At 45.6% G+C, this 24671-nt stretch overlaps 2 protein-coding genes across 2 annotated transcripts in view; one reads left to right on the top strand and one right to left on the bottom strand.

Moving 5' to 3' along the window:
* Nucleotides 1-6037: 6037 nt before the first annotated feature.
* On the bottom strand, nucleotides 6038-12088 carry UTP23 (UTP23 small subunit processome component). Its single transcript, XM_082235926.1, has 3 exons — nucleotides 11865-12088; nucleotides 8453-8627; nucleotides 6038-6559 (listed from the first exon to the last, which is right to left on the bottom strand). The coding sequence occupies exons 1-3, from the start codon at nucleotides 12050-12052 to the stop codon at nucleotides 6167-6169; spliced, it is 756 nt and encodes a 251-aa protein (XP_082092052.1). The 5' UTR covers nucleotides 12053-12088; the 3' UTR covers nucleotides 6038-6166.
* An 868-nt stretch (nucleotides 12089-12956) lies between these two features.
* EIF3H (eukaryotic translation initiation factor 3 subunit H) overlaps nucleotides 12957-24671 on the top strand; it is a 70318-nt gene continuing 58603 nt past the window's right edge. The window contains exon 1 of the mRNA XM_082235801.1: nucleotides 12957-13232. Coding sequence (XP_082091927.1) covers nucleotides 12972-13232 — 261 coding nt within the window. The 5' untranslated portion in view covers nucleotides 12957-12971. The remainder of the gene's footprint in view (nucleotides 13233-24671) is intronic.

Genomic DNA, 24671 nt, shown 5'->3' with positions numbered 1-24671 from the left:
TTGATCTGTCGCAACGGGGTGCTCCCCCACCCGCAGGGGAGAGGAGGAGGACCCAGAACCAAGATGTGCCCGCCCGTATATAGACATTTTAAATTGCCCGCCCTGGAGTCCAAGACCACCCCCAGAAACATCATACATACATCACAGGAAGAAAAAATTACCCACTTTCCTCATGCCGTGGATAATTTTACAAACCTCAATTATATACATATCGCCCTCCTCTTAACTGCAGGTTTTTCTAAACAAATGCTCAAACGATATAAATTTTCATCATCATCATCTTTCCTTCCAGGGGAAAATGCTGCAGCCTGATCATTTTTGCATCCCCCACCTTTTGTACCTTTTCTGGATGTTAAGAGATATATTTATGAGCCTTAAAAATATGCATCCTGGGCTCCATATGAGCAAAGCATATTGAATATCAAACTATTTCCGATGTTCACGCTCTGAGTGCTGATGTTTTATGTCATCATCCCCACATGAGGGGCAGGTTTCAGAAAAGAGCCCTGAGAGTGAGGGGCAGCCCCCAGGAAAATGACCATAAAATGCCGATTGCTCATTATTTGAACTATTCTGTACCACCACCACCCCAATCTGGATCAGAGAGCACTCCTTACTGCGACATTTTGCAACAGATCCCACTCAGCCTTGCTGCTAAGATTCCAAAAGTTGAGGCAACTGTTTGCACAAGTCTGTTTCTAGGTTGCTGCATCTCGTTTTTCTAAACGTCAACCAAACGGCAGAAGGGATTTTGTTAAGAAATAAGTGCTTTGCATCCTCTTTAGAACCTGCCCCCCCTTTAAAAACAAAAAACAAACCTTAGATGCTTCTCTAAAAGCTATTTAAGAAGGCAGATTATGTTGTCTTGATGGCTTACGGAGCTTGAAACGAGTTGAGGGAACCTTGGGACCTGTGAGCACTAAATTACAGCATCTGTCAGGAGCAATCCTCTGCTTGCAGAGGTAGCTTTCTTTCTGAGCCAAGCTGCAGTGTGATGGTTTAGGGATGCTACTGTCAGCTGTGGCCCATTGTTATTTATATGCAACTACATAGAGTGTCTGGGTAGCCTTGCAGAAGTACTGGAAACGACACAGAAAATTTGGAAACGAGAAGCATTTGCTTTTTAAAGGGATCAAGACCTGCTGAAGCTTAAAGCTGCCTTATTTCACTTTGAATAAATACCTGATGCAAAGGAGAAAATGGTCTCATCGGGGCAGGATGCGGCAATTGTATTCAGGTTTTGTCCATTTGCTGTTTAGGAAACTGTCTGCAAACATTTGTATTCTGTGAAGATACGTGCATCCGCTGTGTGTAGCTTTCCCCTTGCCAAAAGCTTTCCATTTTGGCAGCAATGTGTGTTTGTGATCAGTCTGTCTCAAGAGACAATGAAGCGTGCCTCTGGGGCTGAAGATAAACGGCTGCGTTAGCCAGCGTCCAAGTGGATTCCATACTGGATTCCATACTGCTCTAGTGGGCCTCCCCAGCCCTCACTGGAAGATTTTTAGAGGGCAAAAGGACTATAGTGGATGGGTAGGGGGAATAAACAAGAATCAGGTGTCCCATCTTGTGTGAGCAGAGGTGTTGTCCATAGTAGTCAACTCCTAGGGTTTGTGGCGTCTTCGAGCCCCCTACCCTGGCCATTGATGGCCATTGTCATTCAAATGGTGTGAGTGCACCACGTCATGTGATTCAGGGCGCACCACGTCATGTGATTCAGGGCGGTGCTTACCTAGGCCCCCCAATATTTTATTCAAGTTGGCACCCCTGTCAGTAGCTACATACAAGGAAAATCCAAATAAATTTGTCTGCTCCCAAGTCTAACTGCATTCAAAGGGGATTACTCCTAGGGCTTGCTGTTCAGAAGGTCAGTGGTTCGAATCCCTGCGACAGGGTAAGCTCCTGTTGTTCGGTCCCAGCTCCTGCCCACCTAGCAGTTCAAAAGCAGATCAAGTGCAAGTAGATAAATAGGTACCACTCCGGCGGGAAGGTAAACGGTGTTTCCGTGCGCTGCTCTGGTTTGCCAGAAGTGGCTTAGTCATGCTGGCCACATGACCCGGATGCTGTCTATGGACAAACGCCGGCTCCCTCGGCCTATAGAGCGAGATGAGGACGCAACCCCAGAGTCGTCCGCGACTGGACCTAATGGTCAGGGGCACCTTTACCTTTACATAGGTATAGGATCACAGCCTTAGAATTTAATGAATCCTTATCAGTTTTCCAAAGAGCTCTTTCTTGGCCCAGGTTGCTTAGCGCTTGTTACGGTAAGATGCAGAAAAAGAAACGAGAAAAGAACATCTTTCCAAGCTGTTACAGTAGTACCTCGGGTTAAGTACTTAATTCGTTCCGGAGGTCCATTCTTAACCTGAAACTGTTCTTAACCTGAAGCACTACTTTAGCTAATGGGGCCTCCTGCTGCCGCCGTGCTGCCGGAGCACAATTTCTGTTCTCATCCTGAAGCAAAATTCTTAACCTGAGGTACTATTAGCAGAGTCTGTAACCTGAAGCGTATGTAACCTGAGGTACCACTGTATTTTGGTCCAAAGGAATGGCATATTGATCTGACCACTTGATTTAAGAATATACGAGCCAACTGCAGCTACAACTGCCAAGGGCTCGCGGTTGAAACAATGGGAAACATTGATGTTTCTACATAGTGTAAGACAGGGGTCTGCAACCTTTAAGACAAAAAGAGCCACTTGGACCCATTTCCAAAGGAAAAAAAACCTGGGAGCCGCAAAACCATTGCGACATTTAAAACAAATATATCTCCAGAGCCGCGATCTGACAGCGGGCGGGAAGGTGACGTCGGGACTAAAGCACGCACCGCCCCCATGCGACGTCACAGCCAGTACAGCGCCCGCCACAGTGGGGAGTGTCGGGGCGCACAATGCACCTCCTCCCCTCGCTAGTATCTGCCCCGGAGCCGCGGCAAAGGTGTAAAAGAGCCACATGCGGCTCCGGAGCCGCAGGTTGCAGACCCCTGGTGTAAGAAATGGAGGGCATCCACTTTAGTCCTTTGTATTGTGTGGCTGTTCAAAAAGCAGAACCCCTTTACATTAAGACTTGTGACAATAGCTTCTCCAAGATCACAGCTGGCTTCTGTGACCTAACTCTGCAAAAGCAGGATGTGGATATAAAACAGGTGCAAGGGCACAGTGCGGCAAATAACGGATGTGGCGTCTCACCTCGCCGACGTTGCAGGGGTGCAGCAACTTGGGCTCATACAGTTGCTCTGGGTAGTGTTTTGCAAGGAGTTAAGGTGCAGGTGGCGATGAGGGCTTGCTTCAAACCGTAGCGCGATTACAAGGCACTCACAGCCACAGAGCTCTGAGCTAGCCCACAGGCTCTTTCGGATCTTTTGAGATGATCCATTTCACAAAGGGGTGATTCTATGCGGCGAGCATGGCGCCACCTCAGTTTTTGCATCCCGTTCATTTTGTGTCACGTTGCCTTAAGGCGGAATTCTTTACAGCAGAGCCCGCTTAGATGGTCAGCTGCCAGGCATACATTGCACAGCTACAAAGAGAAATAAGTGACGTATTATCATTATTTATTAAATGTGTATTCTGCCCTTCATCCAAAGGTCCCAGGAAGGTTCACAACAGAACTAGTTTCAAGTGTGAACTTATATCAGCAGGGCCAAGAATGTATTCTCCCTCCCGCAGGTGTAATGTTACAAGCAAGGATTGCTTCCACCCATAACAACTGGGGCAAGTATTGTGATCCATTTTGGAGACTGCTCGGGCTACGCTTGCCAACAGAAGTATGGAAGGTGGTTATGAAAGATAGGACCCTTTGTGCTTAAAATTTGGAAGAGCCTTCCTCCTGGATAGATCTACCAAGGCTCATCACTTAACTACAGGCAGCATAGGCAGTTTTTAAGCAGCTAAGTCTGCAATTCTGCAATCTATTTAGCAGGGCACAAGTCCATTTTAACTCAATGGGGCTTTCTTTTAAATATGTATAAAGGTAAAGGTAAAGGTACCCCTGCCCGAACGGGCCAGTCTTGCCAGACTCTGGGGTTTGTGCGCCCATCTCACATCTATTGGCCGGGGGCCAGCGCTGTCCGGAGACACTTCCGGGTCACGTGGCCAGCGTGACAACGCTGCTCTGGCGAGCCAGAGCCGCACACGGAACACCGTTTACCTTCCCGCTGGTAAGCGGTACCTATTTATCTACTTGCCCCCGGGGGTGCTTTCGAACTGCTAGGTTGGCAGGCGCTGGGACCGAGCAGCGGGAGCGCACCCCGCCGCGGGGATTCGAACCGCCGACCTTTCGATCGGCAAGCCCTAGGCGCTGAGGCTTTAGCCCACAGCGCCACCCGCGTCCCTTTTTAAATATGTATAATATATAATAATTATAAGATAAGATAGCTGCTTATTTCCTTCACATCTGAAGGGAGGGTGTTCCACAGGGTGGGTGCCACTACCAAGAAGGCCCTCTGTCTGGTTCCCTGTAACCTCACTTCTCGCAATGAGGGAATTGCCAGAAGGCCCTCGGCGCTGGATCTCAGTGTCCAGGCTGAACGATGGGGGTGGAGACGCTCCTTCAGGTATACAGGACCGAGGCCGTTTAGGGCTTTAAAGGTCAGCACCAACACTTTAAATTGTGCTCGGAAATGTACTGGGAGCCAATGCAGATCACTCAGGATCGGTGTTATGTGGTCCCGGTGGCCACTCCCAGTCACCAGTCTAACTGCCACATTCTGGATTAATTGCAGTTTCTGGGTCACCTTCCAAGGTAGCCCCACGTAGAGCGCATCGCAGTAGTCCAAGCATGAGATAACTAGAGCATGCACCACTCTGGCGAGACAGTCTGCGGGCAGGTAGGGTCTCAGCCTGCGTACCAGATGGAGCTGGTAGACAGCTGCCCTGGACACAGAATTGACCTGAACCTCCATGGACAGCTGTGAGTCCAAAATGACTCCCAGGCTGAGCACCTGGTCCTTCAGGGGTACAGTTACCCCATTCAGGACCAGTACTTGTGTCCTGTCAGGATTCAACCTCAGCTCTAGTTGCTGACCATGATTTAGGATGGCTACTAGTTTTAACTGAAGTGGTCCTGATCCATAATCAGCTCCCCACTCCAACCCAAAATCTACCTGATCCAAACTTCTCATTCTCTCAGCATTTACCCTTATAATCATTTCAGTATTTGCCTTTTTCAACCTTCTGTAGTAATTAATACCATGGATCATGTCCAGACCACGGACAGCCCATTAATCACACACCCCTCCTTTTCTTTTTGAGAGTCCAAGTAATATGTATAGAATTTTCCAAAGATTATTATATGGCTCCAGGATTTGTCATTCTGCACTACAAATAGGTCTTTCGGGGAAATTGCTCAGTCCCCAGTGGGCAGGAACCTGACTGAACTGGAGCCAGCTAATAGGGAAAGATAAAGGATTTCCATTGAAAGGTTTTATCCATTTCAGATCTTGCAATTAAACAAACTGGATATGGAGTGGGATTACGTTTTAACTCCTTGGGGTTACATTTGATAATGCACTGAAAATTAATCTTCAGTGGCAGAAATAAATTGAATGCTTCAAAGGGCTTCTACTTTAAACGAAGACATTACACAAGTGGCTATTACTCAATATAATGAAAATATAAAAAGAGTTAAATGTGGGTTTTACTCTCCTAACCACTTTTGAAAACACACTCTTGAATCTGGTTTTGTACTAGAACATTTTTGAATTCACCAGCAACTAACTGCAGTTAGCTTCCATGTATCTGGGATAGTGTGAGCAAGACTTCAGGAAAGAAAGCCTGGTTGGAAGGCAGGATTGATTTGTGAAACACTTCCTTTCAAAGCAGGTGATGAGTTGTGCCCCTTTGATTGCTCTACCAAGAAGTAACTGGTATGTTTAATGTGCACCTCTGCATGACACAAACAGGTCGTGCTTTAGGCATTATCAGTTTGCCATCCTAGCTATACGGTCTGTTCTTGTGCAGTTTTAAGACCCAATTTAAAATGATATCAAAAGTGTGTGTGTGTGTGTGTTTCACTTTGACCGAGCACCCTAATACTCCAAGACCTTTAAAACAAGACCTTTAATAAAATAATGATTAAATGCAAGGATTATCACACTGCTTTAGTCATAGACCTTGGCTTTACCCAAAGTTCATGGAACAGACGAGCCCACCCATTTTCTGAGATGATTTCATGCTTCCACATTCTGTGACCCAGACGGCACAGTCTCTCCTCCTGCTTCCAGTTTCCTTTTCTTGCGTTTCCTATTCCCCTTTTTCTTAGCTGCCGAAGGCTGCAAGGTCTCTTGTGCCTTTTTCTTTTTCTTCAGGCAGCTGAGAGGATTAGGGCCACTGGCCCTTTTCCGTTTCCTTTTTCTCGGCTCCGAGGTCTTTGCCAGACCCTGCTCCTCTTTGAGAAGTTCAATCCTTAGTTTCTGGTGCTCCGGAATAAGTCGGTTAGTCTGTGCTGCTTGTGCCGAAGCCAAAGATTTCATGGAAGGTTTGTCAAGAACCATTGTGTTCTGAATTATGAAGAGAAGGGGAACTCCAGCCTTTTTCTTTACTTTTGTTGCCAGATCTTGGTCCTATCAAATGGGGGTGGGGGACACAAACAGTAAATCTATATGCACTCTTTACAAGCGAAAGCTCAAGGCAGTGAAAATCTAGCAGATTGCTCACCCTGGAAAAGAACACTGTCAAAGTGGCAGGAAACACCCAATTTTCTTGTCCCTGTTGCTTGCTTTACCAACTGTTGCTCAAGCTGCTGAAGGCTATAGTGGTAAACTAGTATAACATTCTATAAAAATGCAAAATATGCAATGTGGTCAATTACTATTTGGAAAAGTTATTGAAGGCTAGAGGCATAAATGCCAAGTATTCTTAAGGATTATTTAATGTAGTTTAAAATAAGATAAGTCAAGTGGTATATAAATTTGTATATATAATAACGATGCAAATCCCTATTTTCTTCATTTCATCCAGCAAACAGACTACAATTTCTTGAGCAAGATTATATCCCTTTTGTGCTGTGGACCACAGGAAAGGCTTTCTTTACCAAACAGCTGGTTGAGGCAAAAAGTTAGGACCTATGAAGTCAATTGGTAAGTTGTTTGAATACAAACCACCTGCAAATGGAGTTCAAACTGCTGGGCTTCCTGTCATTACCGATCAGCTGATTGGCTCTTAGAGCGAGCCCTCTTTGTCAAGGAATTATCAAGAGCACATCCTCCCAGTTGTTCCTCTGTACCCATGGCTTTAACTGTCCCACATCTAATGGTTTGGGGGAAATGACCTTGTGCGGCAAATTGAGTCCCATGCCATGGAATGAAGTGAGCGTTACTGAGACAATGTAGGTAAAGTGCTTTTCATGTGACTTTTATTCTGAAGTGCTATGAAAGCTTTTTGGAGCTATAAAATAGAACCCAAACATCATAAATAAATGCTGCTAAATAACACTCAAGCAGTTTTGCAGTTCACTTTTCTGAGCAACCTTCTCGGGCAAGACAGAAGTGGTAAGAGATATTGTGAGACAGTCACTTATTCTGTAAAAGGTAAAGGTAAAAGACCCCTGGATGGTTAAGTCCAGTCAAAGGTGACTATGGGGTTGCGATGCTCATCTCGCTTTCAGGCCGAGGGAGCCAGCATTTGTCCACAGGCAGCTTTCCGGGTCATGAGGTCAGCATGACTAAACCGCTTCTGGCGCAACGGAACACTGTGCCGGAAACCAGAGTACATGGAAATGCCATTTACCTTCTCGCCACAGCAGTACCTATTTATCTACTTGCACTGGCATGCTTTCGAACTGCTAGGTTGGCAGGAGCTAGGACAGAGCAACGGAAGCTCCGTCGTAGGGATTCAAACCGCTGACCTGATCAGCAAGCCCAAGAGGCTCAGTGGTTTAGACCACAGCACTACCCGCATCCCTGCTACTTATTCTGTAAACAGAGCTGGGCATGGATACTTCTTCGTTCTGGTTCTATGCAGACTTGCTTTTCTCAGATGCACTCGAAGCTTAGAACTTTAGCTGATGCTTAGACGTGCCTTGCCTCCTGATCTAGCAACTAAGACATTAATTACAGCATGCAAACAAGCTGCCAAGTATCTTCATTCCTTTCTTTGTGAAATAAAACTGTTATCTACAAATGCCCTCCCTCCGCAACTCTAATCCTATGCTGGGCTGCTTGCTGCAGGAGAGCTTGCCATCAAAGGCATATGCAAGCCCTCTCAGGCACAACAAGGCTCATTTCCAAGTAAACGTGTTTTAAAACAAGGCTGTAGGCAGTGTTTCGAACAGTCTCTTGTAACGCTGGAAACGTGCAGGTGCCGTTCAAATTTGCATAAGCCGAAGTTTTCCCACCGCAGCGCCAAAGGAGAAAGCGTGGATGTAATTCTCAAAACTCATTAACAACTGGCCAGATTCCAAAATATGAAGGAAATGAGGCATTTTGCTCACATGAGCTTAAGTGAAAGAACATTACCTGCGTAGCAATGAAGTAATGGTGTGGATTCCCACCCTCGATCATGGACAGGAGGCAGGCTGAGCCGCTCACTGGATTCTTGAAGTGAGAACAATTGCGAACTTGAAATCTCTGTGCAATTAGTTTTGCCCCATATAGCTCCTTCCCTAAGGATTCCAACTCTTTCAGGACACATCTAGAAGAAGAAGAAATAACAGCAGAGATTCTTGTTCAACGAAGGCATTTCAAATTCTGAACAAAAGTCCCCATTATGTCTTGTATCAAAGTCTACCCCATGTGCAAAGATTGGGGAAACCCCGAGGGAAAGAAGTTGCTGAATTAATTAATTGAATTGGAATACAAAAAAGGGAGGTATGAGGAGGTCAGGGAAACAAGGATATGAATGTAAGATATGGAAAGGTTGATTTTTTATTTTTCCTTTTTTATCTTTTTTCTGTAAATGTACTTATTTTGTATTTTTCTTGTATTTTTATTTTTGTCTTTTATTCTTGTATTTTTTGATTTTATGTAATTCCTTTTTCTGAAACTCTAATAAATATTATATATATATATATATATATGCTTTCGTAGATTTTCACGGGTACAGGAATGCAGGTTTTGGTGTCTTCGGGTGTCTTCCCGTGTAAGAGTCGGGGTGTCTGTGCGACGTTTCGACGAGGTCTCACTCGTCATCTTCAGGCTGGTGCTTTCGGCTTCTTGTTACTGGAACAGGCTCTGTTCCAGTAACAAGAAGCCGAAAGCACCAGCCTGAAGATGACGAGTGAGACCTCGTCGAAACGTCGCACAGACACCCCGACTCTTACACGGGAAGACACCCGAAGACACCAAAACCTGCATATATATATATATATATATATATATATATATATATATAGATTGGGGAAACCCCAGAACAGACTTGATGGGGGGAGGAGGGGGCAGAAATTTTCACGCTGGCAGGATGCTTGCTAAGCGCTGCCTTAGAGGAAAGCATGAATATGGAGTTTGCAAAGCCAGGAACTGCAGGCCTTCATCAAAGGAGCCAAAGATATTAATATACATGGTCTACTACGGGCCCCATTTTACCCTCACACCATCCTGTGAGGTCAAGTAAGCTGAAGGAATGAGAGGGATTTGAAGTCAACCAAGGTTTGCAGCTCAGTTGGAGATTTAAACAGCTCTTAATGCGGCGACTCTGCCTGCTGGCTGCCTGGCCTCACCAACTGAGCACAAAGGATATACAGAGGGTCTCTCTATAGGGTGACCTAGCTTTACAGAGGACAGTTCTCTAGTGGAAGGGGCTTTCAGGCACAAGTGTGGTTTAAAACTAAAGAACAATGAGAAGGAGGAGCACTGAGGTTTTCTATTGGCCTTTACAGCAGACAGGCCACCTGTACAGCAGACTTGGCAGCCACAGACCACCTCACCGTAGTCTCCCCCCCCCCCTTTAGCGATATTTACTGTATTTTCTGGGACGTGGGTGGCACTATGGGTTAAACCACAGAGCCTAGGACTTGCCGATCAGAAGTACAGCAGTTTCAATCCCCGCAACGGGGTGAGCTCCTGCCAACCTAGCAGTTCGAAAGCACGTCAAAGTGCAAGTAGATAAATAGGTACCGCTCTGGCAGGAAGGTAAACGGCATTTCCGTGCACTGCTCTTAGTCATGCTGGCCACATGACCCAGAAGCTGTACGCCGCCTCCCTCGGCCAATAAAGCGAGATGAGCGCCGCAACCCCCAGAGTCGGCCACGACTGGACCCTTTACCTTACTGTATTTTCTATTTCTACCAGCAGTTTATGAATTTTGTGTCTACCTACAAAGTCACCTAGTCTAGTTTTCTATGGCAAGATGCATTTGAATTCAAATTACTTCTACATTTGCATCTATGCATATGAGTTTGCATCTCCAAATTGCAGTCCTTACACACACCCTGGTGTTGCCCTAAATGCCTCCTTGACCCATCCTGCTCACGCTGGTAGCTCCTCCGCCTTTATGAGGACCAAGCAGCCAACTGTCTCCCACCGCACTTCCCGTGTAGGATACATGGGAAGCTGCTTTGTACACAGTCTATCTGGCTCAGCCCTGCTATACCCGCCTTTCTCAAGCTTGGGACCCCAGGTATGGTTGGTCTTTATTTATTTGGGACATTCTAAGGTCATCCACCCTGCGCATTCGCTTATACACGAATAAATTCCAAAATACAGTCAAGGAATAGAGAATAGCACTTGGCCAGCAGCCATCCTCTGCTTCTCCTCCCCACCTGATTCATAATGGAAGTCTTGCTTTATGGCAGGCATGTCCAACTCCCAAGAGACTGCGATCTACTCCCACTATTAAAAACAAACAAACAAACAAACTGGAACCCTTTGGATTGACCAAAGTTGTTGAGCTTTTTTGGAGGAGCCTTCATCAAAGTTGTTGAGCTAAAGCTTTCCTGGCAGATGTACACTCCAGAGAGCAGTGGCTATGGTTCAGCCCCATCCCTGAATAGGCAAACCAAAATATGCAGCCACAGGTTTTCTGGATATCCTGCATTGCAGGGGACTGATCTAGATCAGTGGTTCCCAACCTTTTTTTTTTTTGCCCTGTCCCACCTAAGCATCTCTAAAGTCCTGATGCCCTCCCCACCCCCTGTGACATATAATTTGTATTATTCAAAAAGTGAACTCCTATTCGCATGGAGGAAGCCTAGAATGCCATTGTTGTTTAGTCGTTTAGTTGTGTCCGACTCTTTGTGACCCCATGGACCAGAGCACGCCAGGCACTCCTGTCTTCCACTGCCTCCCGCAGTTTAGTCAAACTCATGCTGGTGGCTTCGAGAACACTGTCCAACCATCTCGTCCTCTGTTGTCCCCTTCTCCTTGCGCCCTCAATCTTTCCCAACATCAGGGTCCTTTTCAGGGAATCTTCTCTTCTCATGAGGTGGCCAAAGTCTTGGAGCCTCAGCTTCAGGATCTGTCCTTCCAGTGAGCACTCAGGGCTGATTTCCTGCAGAATGGATAGGTTTGATCTTCTTGCAGTCCATGGGACTCTCAAGAGTCTCCTCCAGCACCATAATTCAAAAGCATCAATTCTTCGGCAATCAGCCTTCTTTATGGTCCAGCTCTCACTTCCATTAACTTGGTCTAACTCATTCTCGAATTGCAGCCCCCCCCCAAAAAAAAATCAAATTCCCCACGCTGGGAACCCCGAGTCTAGATGACACGTGGAGACCCAACTCCATGATTCTATGACTACACCTGGCGGGGCCAGTGGTCCAGGGACGATGGGAGTTGTGGTCCAGGAGGAATCCCGGTTGGTCTAGCACCGGGGCTCTCCCTGGGGCTCGAACCCGGGACCCCCTTCTGCTTGCCGGGCAGGCGCCCTACGCGCTGAGCTACGGCTCCCCCCTCGACGTCCCGCGCCTCCCCGTCCCACTCGACCCGCGCTCACCGCGTGGTGCAGAGCTGCGTGGCCCCGGCCAGGTATCCCGGCAGCTGCTCTCGGATCTGGATCTTGTTGCGCAGCGCGGCCTGGCAGAAGGTGCCGTCCAGCAGCACCTGGAAGGGCTCGCGGAAGCCGAAGTTGTGCTTGTAGAAGCCCACGTTCTTCTTGGCGTGCTTCTGCCGCTTGATCTTCATAGCGGCGGCTGGAGGAGGACCATAGAGATGGAAAGGTGGGCGGAATAGTAGACGGGCCCCACTACTTCTTCCGACGGAAGTCCTTGCCGGATTATTATTTTTTTTTTTTAAAGCAACCACCGTAACGAAAGTTGACGCACGCGCAGTGGAGCAGCCGTCGGGGAAAGCACGTGTCTAGGAGTGTGTAACGGGTCCAGGAGGGATCGCGCTCTGACTCTTCGCCCCAGATGCTTGCTTTTTGTTGAGTTACTGGCGTTATTGCTGCGAGCGAGAACTGAGGATGAGAAAATGCGGTTATAATAGAACCCACAAGGGACCCCTGAGGGTCATCTAGTCCAACCCCCTGCCGTGCAGGAATAATACACGGGTAAAAAAGATCAGGGCTAGATGTAGTGGTTGAGAGGATCGGGCTGGGGCTCTGGGGGAGGCCGCTCGGCCATGAAGCTCTCGCTTGGGCGCTGGACGATAATAATAATAATAATTTCAATAATTTATTATTTATACTCCGCCCACCTGGCTGAGTTTCCCCAGCCACTCTGGGCGGCTCCCAATCGAGTGTTAAAAACAATACAGCATTAAATCTTTAAAACTTCCCTGATCAGGGCTGCCTTCAGATGACTTTTAAAAATAAGATAGCTGCTTATTGCCTTATTTCTCTCAGCTTAGCTTGCCCCCACAGGGTTGTTGTAAGGGGGGGTGTTAAATGAGATGGGGGGGAAGAACCACGTGCGCCACCTCGAGCTCATCGGAGGAAGAAAGGGAATAAATGCAGTCCATAAACTACCACTCCATAGATTTCCTGGTCGGTTAATGGCAGCTATCCGGGATCGAGCTCCCGTCTGACGAAACTGCATCGGCGCAGAGGAAAAGCAAAATGCAAACATAAAGAGTCCTATAGGAACTATATGAAAGCGGAACCATGTTTGGGGTTGTGTTTCGGAAGTCCTCCGGTTTCCGCCCGGAAGATATTCTGAGAGGGATCCATTTCCGGTTCCCCTCGCTCTCTTCCTCTTCCGGCCGGTGTGCGTTCTCCCTCTCTCGTTTTCCTCTCCCAGAGATGGCGTCGCGGAAGGAGACACCCGCCCCCGGCGCCGGCGCTTCTTCCTCGGCTGCCGTCAAAGCCAAGGCGAAGGCGGCCCCGGGAGACTCGGCGGTCAAGCAAGTGCAGATCGACGGCGTGGTGAGCGAGGGAAGGGGAGCCGGGAGAGGCGCCTGAGCCGCCGGGCGCGCTGCCGCGTGTTCTTCACAGGGTCGGGAGGGACCCCGAGGGTCATCTAGCCGAACCCAGAATGGTTTACAAATGTCAGTGATCAGACAGTCCCAGCCCCCAGGTTTATAATCTGAAATACATGACATAAAAGGAAAAAGATGGGGGGGGAGGGGAAGACAAGCTCTGGCACCGGCCTTTATTTCAGAATTACAGTGGTACCTCGGGTTACAGACGCTTCAGGTTACAGACTCCGCTAACCCAGAAATATTACCTCGAGTTAAGAACTTTGCTTCAGGATGAGAACAGAAATCTTGCAGCGGCGCAGCAGCAGGAGGTACCTCGGGTTAAGAACAGTTTCAGGTTAAGAACGGACCTCCAGAATGAATTAAGTACTTAACCCGAGGTACCACTGTATTGCAATGACCAGACGGAATGGAAAGAAGAGCCAAGAATTGCTAGACTCTGAGCTGCATTCCTATAATTTGGTAATAATAGACTGTATTTCTCTGCTTATGGCAGAAGAGGGTGGTTCTCTTTCCCTGTGACCAGCACAGAAACAAAGAGTGCTTACCTCTTATAAGGCAATTTAATCATTTTACTGAAATCATATTGGCCAGGCTGATGTACAGGTGTCTGATAGGTTGGACAAAACTGTCAAGATGCAGTCTAGGCATTATTAAATATGCAATCTCAGTTCAGCTAGAGCAGAGTGGTCCGACGCGCAGCCAGAGGGCTGCATGGGGACCTGAGGTCTTTTTGGGTGACCCTCGGCAACATTACGCCCCCCTCCTCTCCCTTCCAACTGCACAGCCTTCCCAAAGCTGGGTGTGGAGGTGCTGGGCTCTGGGAAGGAGGTGTGAGGGCTCTGACAGGATCCTAGAGTCCTCCCACCTCCTTCCCAAACCTAGTTAGGGCTTTCTCAGAGGTAGGAGAGCTCTAGGACCCTGCTAGAGCTGCATGCCTCTTTTCCAAAGCCCAGCTTCACACTTACCATATTTTTTGCACCATAACACTCACTTTTTTCCTCCTAAAAAGTAAGGGAAAATGTCTGTGCATGTTATGGAGGGAATGCCTACGGGTGGCATGCCTACGGATTTTCCTCCTCTAAAAACTACGTGCGTGTTATAGAGCGAAAAATATGGTACTTAACTTTGGGAAGGTGGCACAAGGACTGGGGTGTCATTTTTTGGCCTCTCTCCCTTCCCCCTCTGCGACAAAGCAGTGTGTGCCCCATGGGCTCCATGTTGAAGTACTCTTGCAGTATGTAAAGTTGGGCTGCCCGGAGTTAGCGGAACATAGGAAACTGCCTTATATGGAGTCAGATCATTGGTCCAACTTGCTCCGTTTTGTTTACACTGACTGGCAGTGACTCCCCATTGTTTCAGGCAGCAGCATCTCCCATCCCTGGAGATGCCAGATTGAACCTGGGACCTGCTGCGTACAAAGCAAATGATCCCACTTCTATCTCTCTCTATATATCACAGATTCCTTTGAATTGTGATAGACAGCGTTATGCATATAGCTGCCAATTTGATTATCAGATGCATTGTTTCAGGTACTGCAAATGCTGTGAGTTGCAAGTTCAGGTGGGCATTTTGTGTAAGTAACCACATGTATGTTAAGGTATATCTCAATCAGTGCTCAAACAGCACAGAAATAATAATAATATAAATAATAATAATAATTTTTATTATTATCTCTACCTCGCCCATCTGGTTGGGTTTCCCCAGCCACTCTGGGTGGCTTCCAACCGAATATTAAAAACAATACAGCATCGGACTTTAAAAACTTCCCTAAACAGGGTTTCCTTCAGTTGTCTTTTAAAAGTAAAATAGTTGTTTATTGACATCTGCTGGGAGGGCGTTCCACAGGGCAGGTGCCACTACCACCCAAATGTTACAAAGATACAGCAGAAAGGTCTACAAGAGACTCAGATGCTTTGTTCTACAGTATTTAGCATGAAGTCTTTCCCTATATTGCTTTCTGTATTCTCTGGGAATAGTATAGCAAAAACTCATTTAATCACATTGAGCTCTTGAACTTTTAGAGTTGGTAAGTGCTGCAGTTTCCACAATGTAATTACGTTTTAACACCTTTCAATGCAATCCTGTATAAGCCTATCAGGAAGTATGCCCAATTGAACTCTATGGAGCTTTCTTCTGTGTAGATATGTGCAGTCGTACCTCGGAAGTCAAGTGGAATCTGTTTGGAAACCAAAGCGCGGCTTCTGTTGGTTTCTGATTGCGCAGGCACTCTGGAAACAATAGCGGAAGCCGCGCCGGATGTTCAGCTTCCAAAAAGTGTTTGAAAACTGGGACACTCACGTCCAGTTTTTGATAATTCGGGAGCAAGAACATTCTACTCCCAAGGCGTTCGGGAGCCAAGGTACGACTGTATAGGACTGAACTATTAGTTGATCGGCTCTTAGTTATATTGCTGTTGGGGTTTTTTGCAGTTGCCCCACCACAAATACAGACATTAGGATCAGGTGCCAAATTTAGCATTTTACTAAGACTACAAAGATGGGTGAACCTGGTGACTTCAGAAGCCACAATGTGAATGGAGGATTGGGCACGATTGCCAGTGGTTCATGGGCATTTTTAGTAGCCAGCATTGCTCTTGGTCTTCCTGTGTCTAACAGAGGAGGAATTAATTGTGCAGACAAAAATAAGCACACAATTTTGAATGTGCATAAGTATATCAGTCTCAGTCAGTCTTGGATGTAAAAATGAGCTCAGAACAACTTACAAGTGTAAAACCAGAATAGATTATTCTAATGTGTTGCTAGCAGGTTAGTAAGCCCATTCTTAATTATCCAGATATCAATAAAGTTTGGGCTTCAGTGCTGTGCCCATTTACCTGAGAATAAGTCACATTGATCTTTGTGGGATTGCTTCTGAGTAGACATAGGATTGTGCCGTGAAATGCCCACTGCTATTATAGTGGGGCAGGTCCCTGTCATTGGATGGAAAGATGCACTGACCTGTTACAGCTGCTTCTAAGTGACTCTTTGTAAATGTGAATCTGTGGTGGTTAATACTTTTGGCAAGGAGATCCAAAGTTTGATTTATTCTTATTTATTTTTACATTTATATCCCACCCTTTCCTCAAAGGAGCAGTACACAATTCTCTCCACACCTCATTTTACCCACAAACCAACAACTCTGTGAGGTAAATTAGGCTGAGACATTGTGACTTGCCCAATGGATGAATGGAATGGAGCTTCATGGATAAATGGAAATGTGAACCCTGGTCTCCCAGGGTCTAATATTCTAACCAACACTGGCTGTTTGTTGGGATGCACTGCAGGACACATGCAGACCTTGGGACATCCTGCTACTGTCTAGGAATTTCACAGGCTCTCTTGCCTTTTGCCACTATTGGCCTTCCCAATCATTACAAGACGAACAGTTGTGCAGGCTGTAGCTTCTTCCTGGGTTTAGCGACATACTCGGAGGTCAGTATGGCCAATCCTTGCTTCTCAAAAGCTGCTTTTTTTGTGTATAGGTGTTCAGATGTTGAATTGTTTGATTTTTCATATCCTGCTGGGCTCTACCAATAGTTTTTCCTCAGTGTTAGTAGATAGTGCCAACATTGTACTTGCTACTCTTTCAGTTTCATGAGCCTGAGATGAAAGTGAGGGCAGCCATTCTCAAGCTTAATTCATTTATTTTAGTTTAGACAACAAGAAAGCAGATTCAGTGTAGCAGTTAGAGAGTAACTATGGACCAGGGAGGCCTAAATTAGAATCCCTGTATCCCTAAAGCCCACTGGGTGAACCTGAGCCAGTTACTATCTCAAAGCCTCACCTACCTCTCAGTGTTGTTGTGAAGATAAAGTGGGCTGGGGGAAAGACAGTGTATTCCACCCCTGATTTGCTTGGAGGAAGAGTAAGATAAAAATGTTTGAGCGTCCCAAATACTACTAGCAGTGCCTTTTGCCTTGGGGAGGTTTTCTTGGACACTTTGAGACATTTTACTCTTCTTTTTCATAGACTTTTTGGGGGGGAAGGGGCAGGAATGGAATTTTGTTTCTCAGCTTCGTTTCTCAGTCTGTGCTCATTTAGCTCACCCCGTCGAATGCAAACCTTTTGCTCCTATTGGTTTTGTTTGAGGAAGGGTTGTAGTGCTTCAAAAGCGCAGCCTTCTGCAAACCACAGGGGCTGGTGAGATTTCTACCATAAGAACATCATTTTTAACTCTAGACTGCTGTTGTCACTTCCTTTTATGTTGTTGTTGTTTCAAATAAAGAATGGCAAATAAAAAATGTAATAAAACAACAACTCCAGAATGTCAGGAAATACGATAGGTAAACAAAAATGGTGAAGGGTAAATAGCCAAACAACTGAACAGAACGCAAGATACAGTGAAATCCCCTAAAACCTTCTCTCCCTCAAATGCCAAAGAAACAATTTTTTTGGGGGGCGGGGGGCGGGAATACAGATCAGAGTTGTGCTGAAGTGCTCCTAACCTTTTGACGCAAGCACATTGGAGGATATTTTTTTGTGCCTGGGATAGACAGTATCCAGGAGATTTCAGGCAAGGCAATCAAACCACTGAAGAAATCTGCCAGGCTAGATTGGCTTGTCTCCATTTCAATCTGGAGGTTAAAGTCTCCGCATCCTTATTGCTGTATGCCAAAGAGCACAGCGCCTCCTCAAAGGATGATGCCATTGGTAAATATGCAGCAGCAAAAAAGCTTGAAAGAGCAACATCTGGTACCATTTGGCATGATTAAGCTAGCGCCCCATTGAAGAGTGAGCTAGCATCAGGCCTACGTGTTGTACTTCAAGGTTCATGGATGGAATTCTGCCTGACAATAGCGCTTCCTGTTTGGAGGGAAAATTGGCAACTGGTCGTCTTGTCTGTGCCGCTGTGGTTTTAACAGTTGGGCTTCTCATTACTTCTCTCATCGGATGGGTCCCTTGTGTTGCGATTATATATGCATAGCTGAAAAGGCTGATGGAGTTTGGTCTCTTGGTGCCAGTTTGTCGGGCTGTTACTTACAAATGCCGTGAACAATGTGTGTTTCCACTTACATCCGCAAAGCACTGTGGGGTATGCTGGTGATGCACTTCTCTTAAAAGGCACTCTTCTTAGCAGCTAATCCTCTCATTGCCACCAGCAGATATGTTCTGCTTTTCTCCAGGAGGGGGAAAAAGGCTCTGCTGAGCTAAAGCAACCTTGTGCAAAGCTCACAAGAAGCTGATCCCAATTAAGTCCTAGGCTGGGGCCGTCTTAAGGCCAGAGTCTTCTCCTGCTTAGCGCTTGTTTCATGACAAATCAGCCTTGAGATGGCATTCAGTGGTCGGAGTGTTGCAGGGTCTGCAAGGATTGAAGGAAGAGCTTTTGAGACCCTGCAGAGATCAATTGAGGACTCTTGCACACTTCTCTTACTGATTATAGTTGTAGGAGATGTGGAGGGAGGGAGGCAGTACAACTGAATTGGGAAGAACCATATAGTTCTTGCAACTATAGGACATTATGGAAAGGGTAGCATCCTTTCTCTTTCACCACTCTGCCCCTCCCCCTTTCAAGAGTGGCCTGCTATTGGGTAGGGGTGCCATTTTGGGCTTCTTTTTATGTCTACAAATGCTTTTCTTTTAGTGGCCGGTGGTCTGCAGTTCTAAAAGTATGGTATGGTGACCTGCAGTGCAATTCGGAGTTGTCATTGAGTGGTTTGTTGTACGTTTTTAATGGACGGCGTTTTATATATTCTTGGTTACCTGCTTTTATTATAAACCTCCCTATGCAAGGGGCAGTATTTATATCATCTAAATAAACCGTGACAAAATACAAGTCACTCTAGAGTTGGCTTTTTTGACTAGTCAAAACTTCCTTTAGTCATTTGACCCATCAATGATGGTTAAAAGTCAAGCATTTGGGTTGAATGTGGTGTTTGTTCTTGGAGTAGACCCATTGAAATTAATGGAGGAGACCAAATTAGGTCCCTTAACCCTAGAGTAAAAGCTTGGATACAAGTACTCTTAATTAGAACACTAACAAGGAACAGAAATAATGGGGCGAAACTGCCATTTACCAGAGGTTTCATAGTGTGATGTTAGGTCACATGGAGGTGTCTTCTCTCTACAACTGACGTACTAAGGAAGGTCAGGGATGGAGAACCTGGAGTCCAGCAACATTTGGAGGGCTACAACTCCTATCGTCCGTGGTCATTGATTATACTGGGCTGATGGGAGTTGGAATCTGACAAAATTTAGAGGGCCAGAGGATTCCTATCTCTTGGCTAGGTAGAATTGTCGCTTCATTGGGAAATGGGGGGACGGACCCCTGCTTCTAAAATGCAGGTATGAACAAGTGATCCAGACTCCAGAGGCACAGAATAGCTCTTGCCACTTACCAAGACCAGCTTTTTAAAATATATTTTTAACTTTATGGAATATTTGAAGCTGTCAATTTCCTGAGGAATTCCTTTGCTGTGTGCAGAACCATCTGTAGCACCAGCCACTTGTTTCATGCATGACAACATCATATTGTCTAACATGGATAGGGATTTCCGTTGTCTATATGTAATGTAATGTAATGTAATGTAATGTAATGTAATGTAATGTAATGTAATGTAATGCCAATGGCATCTCTTTCCTGTATCCATACCCACTTCTGGTCTCAAGTTTCAGCCTCTTTGTGATGTTGGGCTGGAGTGTAGATAGAGTTTTTCTTCAAAAGGTGGGCAGAGGAGCCAGTTGGCTGAACACAGAGTAGCTCATTTCACACATGGATTGGTTTAGACCAGGATATAGGGGTCTATTTTCAGCAGTTTTCACAAGTGATGAAAAAAGCAGCAGTTCAGCTTCCCTCATTCTGTAATTAGAAGATTACATGCATTTGATTTGACGTAAAAATCATTCCCTTCTACTATTCATTTAGTGTCTCTTGGGGGCGTGCCTTGATGTGCAGTGTCTCAAAAAGCAATATTCAAGCTTGTAAAATCCTGTGAAGAATTCTTGAACGATAGTTGAAAAGATAAAAGAACTCCTTTTCTGAGAGTGGGGGACACAGATCCACTTCTTTATTTTCTGTTCTTTTTTTGCATGCCATCCTTCTTACTTAAAATGGCCAGAACATTAGGCCAGATGGGTATTTTCTTTACTACGTCTTCATTTATGTGACATCTAGGTCACACCAAGCATTGGTGAACTTTGCGCTTGTGGGCTTTCCCCTGAAATTCTGTACAATTCAATTTTACAGTTCAGCTGCATATTTCTACTTGGAAGTAAGCACCATTGAAGTCAGTGGGACTTATTCCAGACGCACCCTTCACAAGTTTCTTTTTTCAGAGACCACAGTTAGCCATTGCATTACAGCAGGCAAATTATGGTTTGCATGATCCCTCCTAGCCATGGTTTGATCATGGTTTGCAATCCTGATGTGGAGGGTTTGCACAAAAGCCAAAGGAACTGATTGAAGCATGAGAGGAAGGGGGTGGAAGGAGCATGTGAACTCAAGGCTTATTCATGTTATATCAGACCATGAACTTCAGAGGACTGGGCGCATCTAACCATAATGCTTTTACAGCTCTTTCAGAATTCAGGCTGAAATCCTGTTTTAAGATAGACTGGCGTAGCCAATGGCTAACTTGTATTTTCTCTCTGGGTTTGTTTGTTTTTTAAATTGCCGTGTTGCGGATGAGATCCTGAGATGGGCTAAGGCATGCTTAAATTTAGGCTAACCAAAATAGATCATTCAGGCATCAGTCGCAGCACTTGCTTTCTGCCTTCCGCTCCAACCATTTCTGATGGCCAGATTATATGTAGAATGCTTCCCGGCCCCCTCCCTGCAGGCTCTTTCCTCTAAATTCAAAACGACAGTAGAAATTCAGCTCAAATCCATGTGAAAAATGGCTTGTTGAATGATGATGAGGTTAACTGCTGCTGCACTTGGCTGTCATCTCAAAATATTCACACATGCGACTGCTGGGAGCTGAAGCCTGAAGAGTAGTGCTTTTATGCACAGATGGCAGTAGTAAGCAGCTCATGAGTACAGCAAAAAATAATAATAACTGAAGGCTGGTATTTCAGTAGGGTAGCAGAACGCATCTCAGTGTACAGCTGTCAGCTGAAATTCTGATTCTTAGTTACTCAACAGAAGACTGTTGAAGACGAAATAGCAGTTCTAAAGTTTCCAAAAAGCAAATTATGCGGTATGTTTAAGATTCCATGTATGCTGTGAAATAGTGAGGTGTTGGCTTCTCACAGTATGAGACAGGGATGTCACCTTGTCCCTAGCTTAATTTTGATGTGTCTTGAGTGCGCTTGGGTTGCCTGATGATATAAGCTGAGTAGGAAAGAACTTTCCACTTTCTGCCCTTGGATGATGTAGCATAGCAGTTCAGGACTAGGAAGGTTCCAGTTCATGCCTTGACTTAACTGCAAATCCACTAGGTGAACCTACTCTCATATGTAATAAATATGTGGGTGATGAGAATGGGCTGCCAGGTAGGACTAGGACTGGAGTGACAATATATTAGGTATTGGTTTTTAGAGGTAAGGGTGGAACCCAACATAGCGCAAGCAGACCACTGCTCATGTAACAGGATTTCATCCTTTCTCCTCCTCCCTGCAACTTTCTTGCCCCACAATGTGCCTCCAAACTATTCTCTGGAGGGTCACAGGGGAAGGAGACGAATGTGAAGTCGTGTTCTGTGAGCGGAGGTACAGTGGTACCTCTGGTTACGAACTTCATTCGTTCCGGAGGTCTATTCTTAACCTGAAACTATTCTTAACCTGAGGTACCACTTTAGCTAATGGGGCCTCCTGCTGCCGGCGCGTGATTTCTGTTCTCCTCCTGAGGTAAAGTTCTTAACCCGAGGTACTACTTCCGGGTTAGCGGAGTCTGTAACCCGAAGTGTTTGTAACCTGAGGTGTTTGTAACCTGAGGTACCACTGTATCTGCAGTGGTGTAAAAAATAATAATTCAGGAAAGCAGTATATTACTGTGTTTTAAAAGATATTTTTTTAAAGTTGGGCATCCAGTGCTGAAGGAGGACACAGGTTCAACCTTGGAACCCCTAATCTTGCAGGACAAAAATGTGGCATTGTGGGTGTGGAATGACTCCCCATTTGTGATTGTCCAACCCCCTGCAATGCTAGAACCATGACAGATAGCTTATTCAACCTCTGCTTAAAAACTTCCAATGGAGGAGAAGCCACAACCTCCTGAGGGAGTCTGTTCTCCTGTCAGAAATGTTCTTCCTGATATTTATTTGGAATCTCCTTTCTTAGAGTTTGAATCCATTGGTTTGAGGGTGAGACTGTGAAGGAAGATGGAAGCCCTCCAACTGGGAGGAAGGCAGCATATGGGCCTGTTGTAGGACACTGCTGTTGTGTCCTGGCAAAGGATGCAGCCTGATTCTGTTTTGAAAGAAACATACTCTGCCTCTGTTTTTTCAGCTTCTTGTTATGCTTCAGGCAGAATTTGGTAGAAGCTTTTCCTGCTAGAATTGCATTTCTAGGCACTGCTGGTAACCCAGGAACTCTTAGTTTATGGACACCTGCTTCTTAAGAAACTTTGTGCTTCATTGACCTACTCCTTGGTAGAGCTTAAAGCCCTCTAGGCCAGTAGCCTTCAATGTTTTCAGTCAAAGGATCCACCTTTAACTGAAACATGCATTTGGGGACTCCTCTTTTTAAAATCATATGTTTGTATGGTTTCTCCTCTTCCATAGCTGTATCCCTGCCAGGAGCTAGTTTCTGGGTACAGAAATAGGCTGTATCCCTATTATGGAATTCCTTATGGAATTCCTTAATTCCTTATGGAATTCCTGTTGTGAATGTACTTTTCATTGTGACAGTAGGTGTTGTTCCTCCTTCTGCTCCAACTCACCTTTTTCCTCCAGCAGCTGGTGGGAAAGTCATGATCCAAACAGGAAAACAAGAAGCAACATGAGAAATAATTATATTTGCGAGGCTCAACCTTCCCTAGCCCTTTAACGTTGGCTGTCCTTTATAAAAACACTTACAGTAGTACCTCGGATTAAGTACTTAATTTGTTCCAGAGGTCTCTTCTTAACCTGAAGCACCACTTTAGCTAATGGGGCCTCCCGCTGCTGCCGCGCCGCCAGAGCACGATTTCTGTTCTCATCCTGAAGCAAAGTCCTTAACCCGAGGTACTATTTCTGGGTTAGCGGAGTCTGTAACCTGAAGTGTCTGTAACCTGAAGCGTATGTAACCCGAGGTACCACTGTACTGGGTTTCCCATTTGACTCTGTCCCTCCTTGTTTGTCTTCCTTAGCTGTATACTAAGTGTTGGTTTTACAATATGCTCATTTCTTTATTGTGTTTCTAAAATTTAGAGTCTAAGTCTTGGAGAATAAAATAGGACCCACCCCCCAAAGTTTAAGGAGCCTCATATTCTCATGTTTGAGAATATGTTATCAAAGAGACTGTGTTTTTGTCATCTGTTTTGGACAGCCAGTATGGTGTAGTGGATAATGCAGGGTGAAGAACCTCCAGATTTTGGACTCCAGTTCCCCTCATCCGTGATTATTGGTTATGCTGTCAGAGGTTGATGAGAGTTGGAGTCAAGCAACATCTGGAGGACCATAGAGTCTCCACCCCTTGGATAGAGTACTGGACTGGGACCAAGGAAAACAGGTGCAATCCCCGTTCTGCCACGAGGCTCATTCTGGCTTTTTAGATACTGTACCCTGAAATATTCAGTGATAACATGTGCTGGGATATTCTGGAGTGGATGGGAGGCTTATCTCCCAGCTGAATTGACATCGCATGTTTGTTGAAAGGATAAAATATGGAGGGTTGAAGGGGGAGAACCATGTCTGTCAACATGAGTTCCTTGGAAGAAAGGTGGAATTTAAAAAGTGATCCATTGATTAAAGAAAGCCATCATAAGTTGTTTTTTTAAAACAATACAAACTCTGAACCTGTTTTGTTTAAGATTGAAAGGGGAGAAAGAACCAACAGCTCGGCTAGGAAATTCTTGGATTTTATTACTGTGCCCTGATGGTTGCAGTGTAACGGTATTGAGTGCCCGCATTCTCTGGAGCTCGGAGAATTGGAATCTCAGGGCACCTGTTTCAGAAATGTTCCTACAGTGGAATTGGTCAGCAGTTTCCATGGCAATAAACTTGCCTCGTGGAACGGGTACAATGGCACTCCACATTTAGATTAGCCGCTTTCGGCACTGCTTTTCAAAACCTTAAACTTCATTTTGGTCAAACCACCCTAAGGATTGTAAGAGCCTGTGCTTGTCACAGTGCAGACTGACTCGCGGTCTCACAGGCCATGGCGGTGCCCTGTTAAGGACACGGATGCCCTTAAAGAAAAAAAGAATGCTCCAGGCCTTCCGTCTGCGTACCTGGTTTCTTTGACAGATCAATAAGCCTTCAGTGCTGCTTACACAAGATTAATAGCACATGTTGTAAAGGTACAAA

The sequence above is a fragment of the Podarcis vaucheri genome, assembly GCF_965113315.1.
Source record: "Podarcis vaucheri genome assembly, chromosome: 8".
NCBI classification, from domain to species: Eukaryota; Metazoa; Chordata; class Lepidosauria; order Squamata; family Lacertidae; genus Podarcis; species Podarcis vaucheri.
This window is presented reverse-complemented; position numbering and strand designations above follow the sequence as displayed.

Bases quoted from the DNA above. Each gene is read 5' to 3' on its own strand.
- UTP23 (XM_082235926.1), bottom strand. From the start codon at position 12,052: ATGAAGATCAAGCGGCAGAAGCACGCCAAGAAGAACGTGGGCTTCTAC. The intron at 8,628-11,864 runs GTGAGCGCGGGT...TTCTTCTTCTAG, and splicing joins ACGCAGCTCTGCACCACGCG to ATGTGTCCTGAAAGAGTTGG. The intron at 6,560-8,452 runs GTAATGTTCTTT...CCCATTTGATAG, and splicing joins ATTACTTCATTGCTACGCAG to GACCAAGATCTGGCAACAAA.